General features: G+C 46.3%; 1 protein-coding gene across 3 annotated transcripts in view; it reads left to right on the forward strand.

Moving 5' to 3' along the window:
* Positions 1–13,297, forward strand: part of AOAH (acyloxyacyl hydrolase) — a 183,060-nt gene that overhangs the window by 159,605 nt on the left and 10,158 nt on the right. For all 3 annotated transcript variants that reach the window (XM_013985718.2, XM_021079244.1, XM_021079245.1), the window contains 3 exons: positions 2,783–2,841; positions 2,927–2,986; positions 4,293–4,389. In XM_013985718.2, coding sequence (XP_013841172.1) covers positions 2,783–2,841; positions 2,927–2,986; positions 4,293–4,389 — 216 coding nt within the window. The remainder of the gene's footprint in view (positions 1–2,782; positions 2,842–2,926; positions 2,987–4,292; positions 4,390–13,297) is intronic.

Here is a 13,297-nt window from a genome sequence, read left to right on the forward strand (position 1 = left end):
CCAACCTTCCATATGACCCATCCCAGAGTCACCCTAACCTTTAATAGAAGAAACACCAGGGAAGAGGGAAGCCAACTCATTACACACTTCCCAGTTATCTTCTAACTATAGCTAGTGTGCCCTTATCCTGCCCACCTGCCTGTTCATGAAAGAATTTTCCCTCTATCAACCTGATCCTGTTAGAGCAAGTACCAGAACAGCAAGGAGATGAACTGGAAGGGACAGGGGTTGGGAGATGGTCCAGTAGGAGGATATGCTTTGTGGTCTCATTCTAAGTTATTCTGGGACCTCAGCAGTAGAACAGCAGGAAAAGGGCAGTAAGCCAGGATCCAACAAGGCTATGGCTCAGCTTAACACCCAAGGGGGAGCCAGCAGATGAGTCCCCAGTATCCAGGAGCAGAATTAACTCCAGTCCCTCTGGATATAAGAGCAGTCCAGTCTTGCAAGTAGGGAGGGAGAGGGTACAGAAGTGCTGCTCATGATCAGATGATCAGACATGAGGTGCCACCTCTCCCAAGTTGAAGAGACTTCAGCCACCAAGCAGGGGAAAAAGGCCACAGGCTGAGAGTCAGGGCCAAGCAGGGTATCAGGGCCCCAGCCAAGCTACCTAAGGTTTATTTCAAGCCCTCCACCCCCAGCAGGGAAACAAGAAAGCAGAAGGAAGGCTGCAGCTCAAGGGCTGGCCTAGTAGGGACAGGCACGTGGAGGATTGACGGTGGACAGCCCAGGTTGGAGGTGTCCGTCACTGCAGCTGGGCCAGGCTGGGAAAGGCAGGCAAACATACAGGAGGCAAATCACAAAAAGCACACACACAGGAGTTCCTTCGCAGTGCAGCAGGTTAAGGATCCGGTGTTATCACTGCAGCAGCTTGGGTCTCTGCTATGGCATGGGTTCGATCTCTGGCCCAGGAACTTCCACATGGCATGGGTGTGTCAAAAAAAACAAACAATAACAAACAAACACACAAAAGGAAAGAAGCCTCAATGGTGAAAACAAGTTTTTGGAGAAAAATAGAGGCTCAGGGCCCCATGTGGAGCCCATAAAATAAAAGCAAAGACGGAAACCAGTGGCTTGGGATTCATCTAAAATGTGAAAATGCAGACACCTTTGGAGCACAGAGAAGGCCTGCATGTCACCGTGACTTTAATGGCAATAATAAGCCCGTGGTTTCCAGTCCTGGGCTTCACTCACCCACACAGAGAGATAATATATTTTTCCTCTATGACAAGAAAATTGAATCTGTCTTTCAGTCTAACTGATCCTAGGTATAAGTGAAAAATAAGCCTGTGTTCTATCACCTTCAATCTTTCTCCTCGCTTGAGATAGGCCCTATTATTTTCCTTTATTTTTTCGAGCGTGAGAGAAGTGTTAATGGATGAGATATCAGTCATTCACCCCTGAGATTTGGGAGAGCCTGGATTTTGTGTCTCAGCCACAGCAAGAAAGTTCAGTTGTCTCTGAGGATGGATATGCTAGAAGGGGAGGGGGTGAGAAGAGAGAAGAAATAACCCCCACAGATTCTGGGTCTACAGCTGATGCTCGGAAAGGCTCTAGAAAAACTCGTGTTTGGCACTTACCGATGTTATTCTTATGTGCTTCTTTTTCTTTTCTTTTTAGGGCCGCACCTGCGGCATATGGAGGTTCCCAGGCTAGGGGTTGAATGGGAGCTGCAGCTGCCAGCCTACAGTACAGCCACAGCAATGCAGGATCCAAGTCGCCTCTGGGACCTACACCACAGCCCACAGCAATGCTGGATCCTTAACCCAGAGCAAGGCCAGAGATGGAACCCGAGTACTCATGGATACCAGTCACTTTCATTACTGCTGAGCCACAAGAGAAATCCCTTACTTCTTTAAACTGCACCAAAGAGTGGTAGGTAGTAGCCAATCTATTAATTAGGGCTCAGAGAAGCTAACCAACCTCTGGGCAGTGAAGGGCTGTCATGTGCTAACCTCCCTCATCCAATAGCCTTCAGCTCACCAGACCGTAGGGCAGCGCGTGGTCAGACCTTCAGATACTCCAGAGTCCTGCCAGGTTCTCAGCCTGGGATAATAGGGCCTGATTTGAGTGTTTCATAGACACAAAAGGAGGATTTGGTCAACTACCACCTTGAATGCTTCCTGAGCCCCATGGGAACGTGGCGTTTCATGCCATCACCAGGAGAAAGCCAATGCTTTGCAAGCTCTTTTTGTTAGCAGCGTTCTGGTCCATACAGTGCTTGGTATCCTACTACCCGGGGTCTAAATAAGGTCAGGCCCCTGGTGCCCTGCTCTGGCTCATGCCAAGAGCTCAAAATGGGAGAAAACTCCTTGAGAACCCTCCCCAGTTCCGGGTCTGAATTTTTAGGGGGCTTAGAAAGAAGAACAACACAGGCTTCTTCAAGAGCAATGCCCAATGGAGTTCCCATCATGGCTCAGTGGTTAACGAATCCAACTAGGAACCACGAGGTTGCGGGTTCCATCCCTGGCCTTGCTCAGTGGGTTAAGTATCCAGCATTGCCGTGAGCTATGGTGTAGGTCGCAGACGTGGCTTGGATCCCAAGTTGCTACGATTCTGGCGAAGGCTGATGACTACAGCTCTGATTAGACCCCTAGCCTATATGCCAAGGGTGCGCCCCCTCTCCCCCGCCCCCCCCCCAAAAAAAAGCAATGCCCAATGCAGAACCAGGGCAGGTCCCCGAGAGGCGCCAGCCCCTGCGAGGGAGGCAGGCTCCCCCACCAGCATCCCTAGTTGGCTGCTGTATCTGAGTTCATGTAACAAGCCAGACCTCTCTGTTTTCCAGGCCAGCTAAACAAGGACGTGACCTACGAGCATTTCTACTCCTTCCTGAACTGTCTCCAGGTGAGCTCACGCTGACTTGTTGCAAGGCCACGTTCCCCTCAACCCACACCGTGCCTCCGTAATCACGGTGTTTTCCTTCTCTCAGGTCAGCCCCTGCCATGGATGGATGTCCTCCAACCGGACGCTGAGGACTCTCACTTCAGAGGTAGGACTGTCTCGGGCCCTTTGATACCAAATTTGATCTTTCTTTCCCTGCACTTGCTGTGGAGTTTGCACTGGGGATGGGCTTTTGGCAGGGCCATGGCCTCCAAGCTGGTGAATGGAAAAATCAAACTCCCAGAGGCTTGAGGACCCAGGAGAATGTGGGTGCCTTGTCTCCCTCCTCCTGCCTCGCTCGTGGTCTGTCGTTCCTACTATGTCTCTTGGTCACTGTCTCAGAGTGTGCCTGACTCTTGTATGCATACATGTACACACACACACACACACACACACACACCTTTGAAAGCTGGTCCTAAGCATATTAGTCAAGGCAGAGAAGTGAGCCAGGTCAGGCTGTACACATGACAAGTCCTCCCCAAGGTAAGGGAGGCCCAGGTGCTCAGGGCCTTGCTCTCTTCCCTGAGAGAACCCACCATTCCTGCATTTCTTTCACAGATGGTAAATAATATCGTTGTAAGGAACTATTGCATTTTTTTACAAGACAAATATATTTCAATTTTTTAAAAAAACTTGGAGAATGTAAAAAAACAAAAAAAACCCACCAAAAAAATCACTCAAAATCTCACCACCCAAAATTAATATGTATTTACATCTTTCCCATATTACTTTCATAGGTAGTTACTTGGGTTTTTTTTTTTTTTTTGCCTGCATAGTATTAAATACATATATTGTTTTATGCCTTCTAGTGTTCATAAATACTCCTCTACATGATAATTTTGTAACTATTTTAGAATATAAAGTATATGAATGTACCATGATTTATTTTGTCCTTTGGTGCTGGCCATATGGGTTGTTTCCAATTTTCCACTGTGATAAATAGCGTTGTGATGTACCTTTGTATATACAAAGATGGATGTCTTTGTGTATACATCTGTTTCCTTAAGACAAATTCCTAGAACATTATTGGGTCAAGGAGTACACCAAATATAAGGATTTGATCCATATCGCCAGATAACTCTCTGGAAAGGTTAAACAAATTGACATTCTCAATCACATACCCCATGGCAATACTCTTTATTATCATGATTGTTCATCTTTTCTTTGCCAATCCCATGGGGAGAAAGTGGCATCTGATTACTTTAATTTGCACCGATTCGGTTCCTAATGAACATGAACAGTTTTGTAAGTTCATTGGTGATTGTGCAGAAGCGGAACTTGACGTGCAGAGCAGCCCTGCTCTGCTGAAGACTTGCAGTGGGAGTGGGGACTATTGATCTCTTTGTTCTGCCTGAATTGTCTCCCTCACGCCTGTGTATAAGTTTCCTGAAATTCTCCATTTCCTTTGTATTTAGAGAGCAGAACAACTCTCCAGTACGCTGAAAAGAATTGCAACCAGCCAGAAATTTGCAAACTTCAATCTTTTCTACATGGATTTTGACTTCCGAGAAAGTAAGTTTTGCTTGGTTTAGGTATTGACACAAGACAAAAGCAGTGGCTACTGTTCAGAGCCTGCTTGGGCGTTTGTTTTCAAGCCAGCAGGCGGGAAATTGGGCAGGGTGGCTTCTACCCATTCTGACACATTAATAGCTCTGAGTATTGAAGAAAAATAAAATGTGAGACTTTTTCTTGAAAGGTGGAAGCTCAGCATCAGCTTTTTTTTTTTTTTTTTTTTTTTTTTTTGTCTTTTTGCTATTTCTTGGGCCTCTCCCGCGGCATATGGAGGTTCCCAGGCTAGGGGTCAAATGGGAGCTATAGCCGCCAGTCTACACCACAGCTCACGGCAACGCCGGATCGTTAACCCACTGAGCAAGGACAGGGATCAAACCCGCAATCTCATGGTTCCTAGTCGGATTTCATTAACCACTGTGCCACAACGGGAACTCCTAGCATCAGCTTCTTATTTCATCATTATTTTAGAATCCCTGAAGCAATAGAGCCATGACCAGTTGGAAACAACTTTGAGCTGGGAGCTAAGAGGTCAAAGGAATGATTTCATTTATTCCTTTTTTTTTTTTTTTTTGTCTTTTTGTGTTGCGATTTCTAGGGCCACTTCTGCGGCATATGGAGGTTCCCAGGCTAGGGGTCTAATCGGAGCTGTAGCCACTGGCCTGCACCACAGCCACAGCAACTCAGGATCCGAGGCTTGTGTGCAACCTACACCACAGCTCACGGCAACGCTGGATCCTTAACCCACTGAGCAAACACAGGGATCAAACCCGAAACCTCATGGTTCCTAGTCAGATTCGTTGACCACTGAGCCACGACAGGAACTCCTAATTTCATGTATTCTTGACAATTAAACAATGGATGGGCTAGAGATGAGTGTGACAGGGGTGAGGGATAAGGCAGTGCCTTTCCAGGGGGCACTGGATTACCTAAGGACTCAAAACAACACAGATTCCCATTCCCCACACGTGATGAGTTTCAAAGCGAGGGACTTGAGATGCCTGTGGCAAAGTGGACAACCGCTATCCCAGCTTTCTGGAAAGAACATTACTGCCTTTTTTCTAGCATCCTGTCCAAACATTAGAGTCACTGATGAGTGGCCACAGAAAGCAGGTGTGATGACTGGATTTATCCTTTTCATCTTGACTCTGAAAAATTATTGTCTATTGACTTGAATCCTTCCGGTCCCATTTTCCTTGCTCAGCTATTGTTATACGAGAGAAGGGCCTCTGTTGATTGACTGCCAGCTGAGATGATGCTAATGAAAAGCCTTACGATGTATGCAGAGGAGGGATGATTTCTCACACGGAGTTTATCATCTCCCCTCCACCAGCTCCCCCAGCCCAGGCATCTGGGATGGAGCAGATGGCCATCATGAATTATCAAATATTACATTAGCCAACACGTTTTGCATTGTAGACTCTAATACTTCAGTTCTGAACATCTTTTCAACAAGACTGATCTCCCTTAACTAGATTTCCTGCCTCGGTGATACATGTTTCTCTCATGGGGAGAGACATTTTGATAAATAACCTCTCATTAAAATGCAGAGTTAAAGCCTCATTAATGAATTCCTGGTGTAAACAAATGCACCACCAAGCAATCTTTGATCATCACCAACCTTGAATGTAGATAAAGTTATTAAAAATATAATAATGCCTAACATTCACATGAGACTTTTTCATTTTCCACAGTAATCTCTAGCTCCGTTATTTATTATTTTGGGGACTGTTGGCAATTCCCTGAACATTTCTCAACTCTGCTTTCCAGCCTTGGAAATGGAGATATCACATCTACATATCAGGTCTTTGGGATGATTACATGAAGTCATATGTAATCATCCCAAATGCCATGCCTGGCACATAACCAGCACTCAGGAAGGAGCACCAGTTCCCTCCCACCCTTGCTCTGGACACCTGGTTCAATAAGCTGCATCCATACACCTGGGGGCTAGTTATAAACACAGAGCCCCAGGCCCCACTCCTAATTAGGACCTTTTTAATCAGAACTTGCATCTGTGCATAATCCACAGATGATCCATATGCAAATTAAAATTTAATGGGTGTGAGGTCCATTGTGGCTCAGTGATAACAAATCTGACTAGAATCCATGAGGACATGGGTTCAATTCCTGGCCTCGCTCAGTGGGTTAAGGGTCTGGCATTGCCGTGAGCTGTGGTGTAGATCGCAGGCACAGCTGGGATCCCCAGTGGCTGTGGCTGTGGTGTAGGCCAGCAGCTACAGCTCCAGTTCAACCCCTAGTCTGGGAACTTCAATATGCCATGGGTGCAGTCCTAAAAAGCAAAAAAAAAAAAAAAAAAGGTAATACATGGGCCTCCTATAATGCTCCAAGATAAGAACTTATGTCACTTGGTCATCAGATTTTTTACTAAGTGCTGTGTGCTGTGTAGGTGCTAGGAGTACGGGTGTTAACAAAACAGAACCGTCCTTCTCTCCATGGAAGGTATAGAAAGAAGAGCTTTCTCCTTGATCCCATACTGGCCGGCACTCCATAGGCTTGGAAGCAGAGGTTCCTCAGCATGTTCTTGTCCTCAGAGCAGCAATAAATGCAGCCAAAAAGCCAAAAGTTCAGTTTAACTGAACACTCTGCATCAACATGGCCGTGGGTCTCCTTCCTGAGAAACCCCTATGTATTTCTCCTTTTTCGGCAATTGTCATCAACAGTTCAAGGAATTTCCTGAGATTTTGTAACTTCTTGACATTTATTAAAAGCGCATGCGAAGGGTGTTTCCGTCATGGCTCAGTGGAAACAAATCCAACTCATACCCATGAGGACGCAGGTTAGACCCCTGGGCTCGCCCAGTGGACCAGGGATCTGGCGTTGCTGTGAGCTGCGGTATAGGTCTCAGATGCAGCTCGGATCCTGTGTTGCTGTGGCTGTGGTGTAGGCGGGTGGCTATAGCTCCCTAGGCTGGAAACTTCCATATGCCTTGTGTTCCGCCCTAAAAAGCGAAAAAAAAAAAAAATTACATATGAAGATCCAGTTTGGGTACAGGGCCTTCTTTGTCTTCTCTATATGAAGTTAGTCTCCATTAGAGAGACACAGTGGGAGCGAGAGTGGAGGAAGAGGAATGACACCCTGGGACACCTTCAGAAACATGTGATAGAGCATCATGCATTTAATGGCTCCATGCTACCATGACCACTTCTGTAAGGGCTGGAATTCTTACCTAGTTTTCAGGAACTGTGGTGAGGTCTTGACTTAGCAACCAAGACAGTGTTAGACAACCGCAAAGGGAATGCCTGCCTTGAGGTGTTAGCATTCTCCAGAGAAGGCAGAGGGCGCATCCGCTCCCAGATGCATCTCCTTGGGTAACCTTGCACATCTGGGCTGCTCATCATCCTGGAAAACTGGCCTGCCTCCATCCAAACGTGCCTCCATGCATCCAAAACGCCCAGAATTTACAACCAGATAGAGCTGTATTCCATTCCCATCTCAAACCCAGAATAACTGTGTAACCCCAAGCAAATGAAATAACCATCCAGGTTTTGTTTCCTTTTGTGTAAAGTGGCAGGAACCAAAGCGTGGGGTTTCTGTAAGGATTGAGATGATGTTTTCGTGCAGTAAGGACTCCACTACCTGTTCGTTGGTCAGGTTCTCCCACTGCCATCAATGTATGAAAAGCACCTACTATATTCTTCCAGGGCTTAGGATAGGTGGATAATACATGTTTCTTCTTTCTCAGTGTCTAACCTACCTCCCATCGCCGTTTGTGCCTGAGGGTCATGTTGAGTTCTTCACAGGAAGCTATTGTAGAAATGCATCTCCTGGAGTTCCCGTTGTGGCTCAGCGGTTAACACCCGACTAGCATCCATGAGGACATGGGTTCGATCCCTGGCCTTGCTCAGTGGGTTAAGGGTCCGGCGTTCCTGTGGACTGTGGTGTAGGTTGAAGACGCAGCTCAGATCCTGCGTTGCTGTGGCTGTGGCATACGCCAGCAGCTGCAGCTGCAATTCGACGCCTAACCTGGGAACCTCCATATGCCACAGGTGCAGCCATAAAAAGGGGAAAAAAACCCTTATAGAATCACTTATGAAATCTGCAGTCTCTCTAGTCACATGAAAATGTCTATTCTCAGTTCTGTACTGTATTTGAGCTGACTGCTGCATCACAAATAGCATTTTTCATGAGAAATTTATAATTTTACACCTGTGACAGAGCAAATGACAGCTGAGGGTCCCTGTCCCCTGAGGGTAGACACGACGAGACCTAGCTGTTCTCCACTCTGAGAGTCTCAGTCCAGCACCGAAAGATGATTGCTCACCTCAGAGGCTCATTTTTGTCTTTTGCTGATTCACCCTCCAACTGGATATGAGCTAAACAGAGGCAGCATTTTTTTCCCCCTTCAAGAGATGCCAGCTTGAGCAGGTGATGTCCTTTTTCTTCATCTCTACCACACCTCCCAAACACAGGAAGGAAAATGCCACTTGGCTGACAAGGCCGTTTTTTCATGGACCCTTTAAATACACCACCAGCTGCCCTCAGCTTCCAAGACAACTCAATGGGAGTAAACCTGGTACTTATTTCCTCCCCATGTATATGTGTGGAAAAATGACCAGTGACTTCACAGGGCTGGCCAGAATTCAGATTTCTCTGTCTCGCTCTCTTTTTTTGTTTTTGTTTTTTTGTTTTTTGTTTTTTATTTGTTTGTTGCTTTTTAGGGCCAAACCTGTGGCATATGGAGGTTCCCAGGCTAGGGGCTGAATCAGAGCTACAGCTGCCAGGGTAGACACGACGAGACCTACACCACAGCCACAGAAAGCAGGATCCGAGTCATATCTGCGACCTACACCACAGCTCCCGGCAATGCCAGATCCTTAACCCACTGAGCGAGACCAGGGATTGAACCCAAAAACCTCATGGTTCCTAGTCAGATTCGTTTCCGCTGTGCCACGATGGGAACTTGCAGATTTCTCTTTTTTAATTATCTGCTAAGGCTGCTGTTCATATTCTACGGATCTTCTCCAGTGATTTCTATTGTATCTCTGAAAACTGGTCCAGTTTCTTTGACTTTACAAATAAAACACATTATGGGAATTACCATTGCAGTCAGTAGGTTAAGAACCCAACTAGTATCCTTGAGGATGCGGGTTCAATCCCTGGCCTCGCTCAGTGGGTTAAGGATCCAGAATTTCCACGAGCTGGATCTTGTAGGTGGCAGATGCAGCTCGGATCTGGCATTACTGTGGCTGTGGCATAGGCCAGCAACTGCAGCTGCAATTTGACCCCTAGCCTGGGAACTTGCATATGCCACAGGTGCAGCCCTAAAAAGAAAAGGGGAAAAAATAAAAATTACATTTTGCACTAAATCTCAAGAGATCGTTCATGATCATCCAAGAACATTAATTCAAGTGTTGCAAAAACCAAATAGGAATTCATTTACATATTTTTAATTACCGTCCCAGATAGAACAGAAACTAACCAACTTGCAGTGCTTCCCCTGCTTGGACTTCCCACTCTAAAATCAATCAGGAAGAACTAGAGACCATTATCCAATATCGCCTTTATTCTAAGAAAGCAAAATTTCATCCTGAAATAAACTAAAGAGGGTCACTCTGTCTAGCAGTGGTCATCAGACAGGTAAACCTTTAAACTCTTCCTGTTAAGTGTTGTAGTACTGTTGTCTGCAGATATTCAATGACCAGTAACCCTCGCAGACACAATAATCATGTGAGAAAATGACATTTTCCCCTGCGAATAGACTGATTGCAGCCTTGATAACCTCTGACATTTCTTTTAATACTTATTGGATTATTTTATATGACAAGCCAGTACTTCTAAAGTCTAGACGCCTCTGCCAAGTCCTCCTAACGTGGGGGAGAGAGGGGGCAGGAACATATTTCCGGGCAGGGAGGAATATGGTATCCTTGACAAGGTTTAGATGGCCAATCAGAAACAGGGACCTCTCACTGGCCCCGCCTCCTCCCCGGGACATGCCCTTGCTCCCTGGCAAAACTTGACAAGTCAATATCCCTTTTCCTTACGCTTTTCTTCCTTGGTTTTCTTTTATTTATTTGTTTGTTTGTTTAATCTTTTTAGGGCCGCACCCTCCGCACACCCGAGGTTCCCAGGCTAGGGGTCGAATCAGAGCTGTAGCTGCCGGCTGCACATCACAGCCACAGCAACAAGCATGCTTACTCAGTTTTCTTTTCATAATCTCTATGTCATGGGATTGCTCAAGCCTCCAAGGGGAGCTGTTGAAGGCATGGCTACCCCTTCTCATTTTGAAAAATAAGTCATTAATTCTGATGATTGAATTATGTCCATGCAAGTTTGGTGAAGTAAAATATCTCTAAGGGCCATAGTTTTTAGGTTGATAGTTAGAAATGCATGTAATTTTTTTTTGCGGCATTTTTAGTACTATTATTTATTGTCTTAGTGGTTAACTGATTTTCCCCATTTTTAAAGTTTTATTGAAGCATAGTTGATTTAAAATTTGAAGCTTTTAGCATCAACAGTCTAAAGTCTTTTTCCTGGACGCTGAGAATCTCATCACTTAGCTGGTTTTTTCTAGGGTTTTTCCTTTCTCCCTCCTCTGAGTTATGGTTCTCTGTCTTTTCATTTTTATAGGTTTTTGGTGTGGTGACCTTTTTACAGATAATAGAGTTGTAGCCTCTCTTACTTCTGGTGGCTGCCCCCCTTGTGGCTGAAGTCGGTATGGGGGCTTTCTGTAGGCTTCCTGATGGGAGGGGCTGATGCCTGCCCACTGATGGTAGGCGGAGCTGATTCTAATCCCTCTGGTGGGTGGGGCTTAGTCTCTGGGTGGGAATAGAGGCAGCTGTGTGCCTGAGGGGTCTTTAGGTGGCCTGTTTGCTGAGGGGCAGGGCTGTGATCCCACCTGGATTGTTGTTTGTCCTGGGGCTTCTCAGTGCTGACGGGTGGGGCCAGATTTTCCCAAAATGGCCACCTCCAGAGACAGGCATGCTGCTGAATATTCCTGAGAGCTTTGCTTTCAATGTCTTTCCCTCTCAACAAGCCACATTCACCCCTGTTTTCCCAGGATGTCCTCCAAGAACTGCATTCAGGTTTGACCCAGATTCCCATGGAGATTTTGCTTTGCATTGGGACCCAGTGCAAATGAATGTTTGTGTGCGCCTTTTAAGAATGAGGTCTCCGTTTCCGCCAGTCCTGTGGAGCTCCTGCGCACAAGCCCCACTGGCCTTCAATGCCAGATGCTCCAGGAGCTCTTTCTCCCAGTGCCAGATCCCCACATATGAGAGTTTGATGTGGGGCTCAGAACTCTCACTCCGGTAGGTGAGTCTCTGTGAAGCAGTTAGTTTCCAGTCTGTGGGGCTTCACACCAGGGAGGTATGGGGTTGTTTATATCGAGTAATTCCCCCCCCCTTGATGTGGCCTCCTCTTTTTCTTCTGGAATAGGATATCTTTTTGAAGGTTTCTGGTCCATTTGGTTGAAGATTGCTCAGTCTTTAGTTGTGAATTTTGTTGTTTTAGAAGAGAAGTTGAGCTCCAGTCCTTCTATTCTGCCATCTTAATCCCATTTCCTGCATGTAAAATTTAAATCAAAATGGAAACAGCCTAGGCTTGCTTTAAGCCTAGTTAAGACTAACTTTGAATTCCATTAGAGGAAACATGGCATAAGGAAGTCTGGTCTTTTTCTTACAGGGCTCCTAGAAGACATTTCTCTCCAGGAATGCTGTCTTGGCGTACACCGTGTTTCCTTTATAGGCTCAAATCGTCTTTCCACTGCAGATTTCCCAGCTCTCTAGCTGGGAATGTCCTTTCAACCAGCAAAGGCACATGTGTAGATTCAGTTTGTCACTCAGCCTTCTCTGCAAATGTGGGGAGTCAAAGTGCCACAAGGCACTGTGTCCTGCTGGGTCAGGGGATTCGTGAGTGGTCCAGGTCAGGCCTGTGGCTTGCTGTCTATCTCTTTAATACAATCTTGTGTCTTACTCATCCAACTCTTTACTTTTCATCAGGCCTTCTGAGGTCTTGACAAGGCTGGTTTCTCATTGTCTTTTGATTAGGGTTGGAATTTCTTATCATCTGGTTGAGATTTTCCTTCATTCTTTCTTTTCTTCCCCCCTTTTTTTTCTTTTTTGGCTGCCCCACCACATATGGAGTTCCCCAGGCCAGGGATCAGATCCAAGCTACAGTTGTAACCTGCGCCACAGCTGCCGCAATGCCGGATCCTTTAACCCACTGAGCCTGGCCAGGGATCAAACCTGCATCCCGGTGCTGCAGAGACACTACCAATCCTATTCACCACAGCAGGGACGCCGTCTTTCCCATTTAGCATAAGGTAAAACCAAACTAAAGGGAGAAGCAGGAGAAAGGATTGAAAAGTTCATTGATCCCTTGGGTGCAGTAAAGGAGACATGTAGAATGGAAGCAGGGTCACCTCTGAAGCCACAGGGGACTTGGAGGCTGACATCTTACCTGGGCTGGACCTTTCTGCATCATTGTTGATTTTGTATTAGAAGCCCTGGGGGACTGCCAGGGAGAGATGAGACAAATAGTACAAAAGAACAAGAAGCATGGAGGGGGCTCAGTGGGGAGTGACATTGACTATATTTGAGAAACTCCTCCAAACGCCTGGTGCTCTATCAAGGGTATTGGTTGGATGTTCAGATTGGAAGTGGCTCAGATAGAGAATCAACATAAAGTTAGAAAGTAAAAAAGCAGGACCCAAAAAGGAGCAAAGTGGTTCATCCTCTCCTGGCCAAGGGGGAGAGGAACAGCCTGGACCAAGCATGGGGGAGTGCCCGGCAGGTCAGTCAAGATCAGCAGGGCTGGGCTAGAGCAGCATGACACACCCAGGAGGACAGTCTCAGACTCACGGATGCTTTGGAGTGGCAGGTCCAGAAGAAAAGGTGAAATAGCCAGAAGTGAACCGGAAGCAGAAAATCTGATTCCAAGTTCATGCCTA

This window comes from Sus scrofa, chromosome 18 (assembly GCF_000003025.6).
Source record: "Sus scrofa isolate TJ Tabasco breed Duroc chromosome 18, Sscrofa11.1, whole genome shotgun sequence".
Classification (NCBI taxonomy): Eukaryota; Metazoa; Chordata; class Mammalia; order Artiodactyla; family Suidae; genus Sus; species Sus scrofa.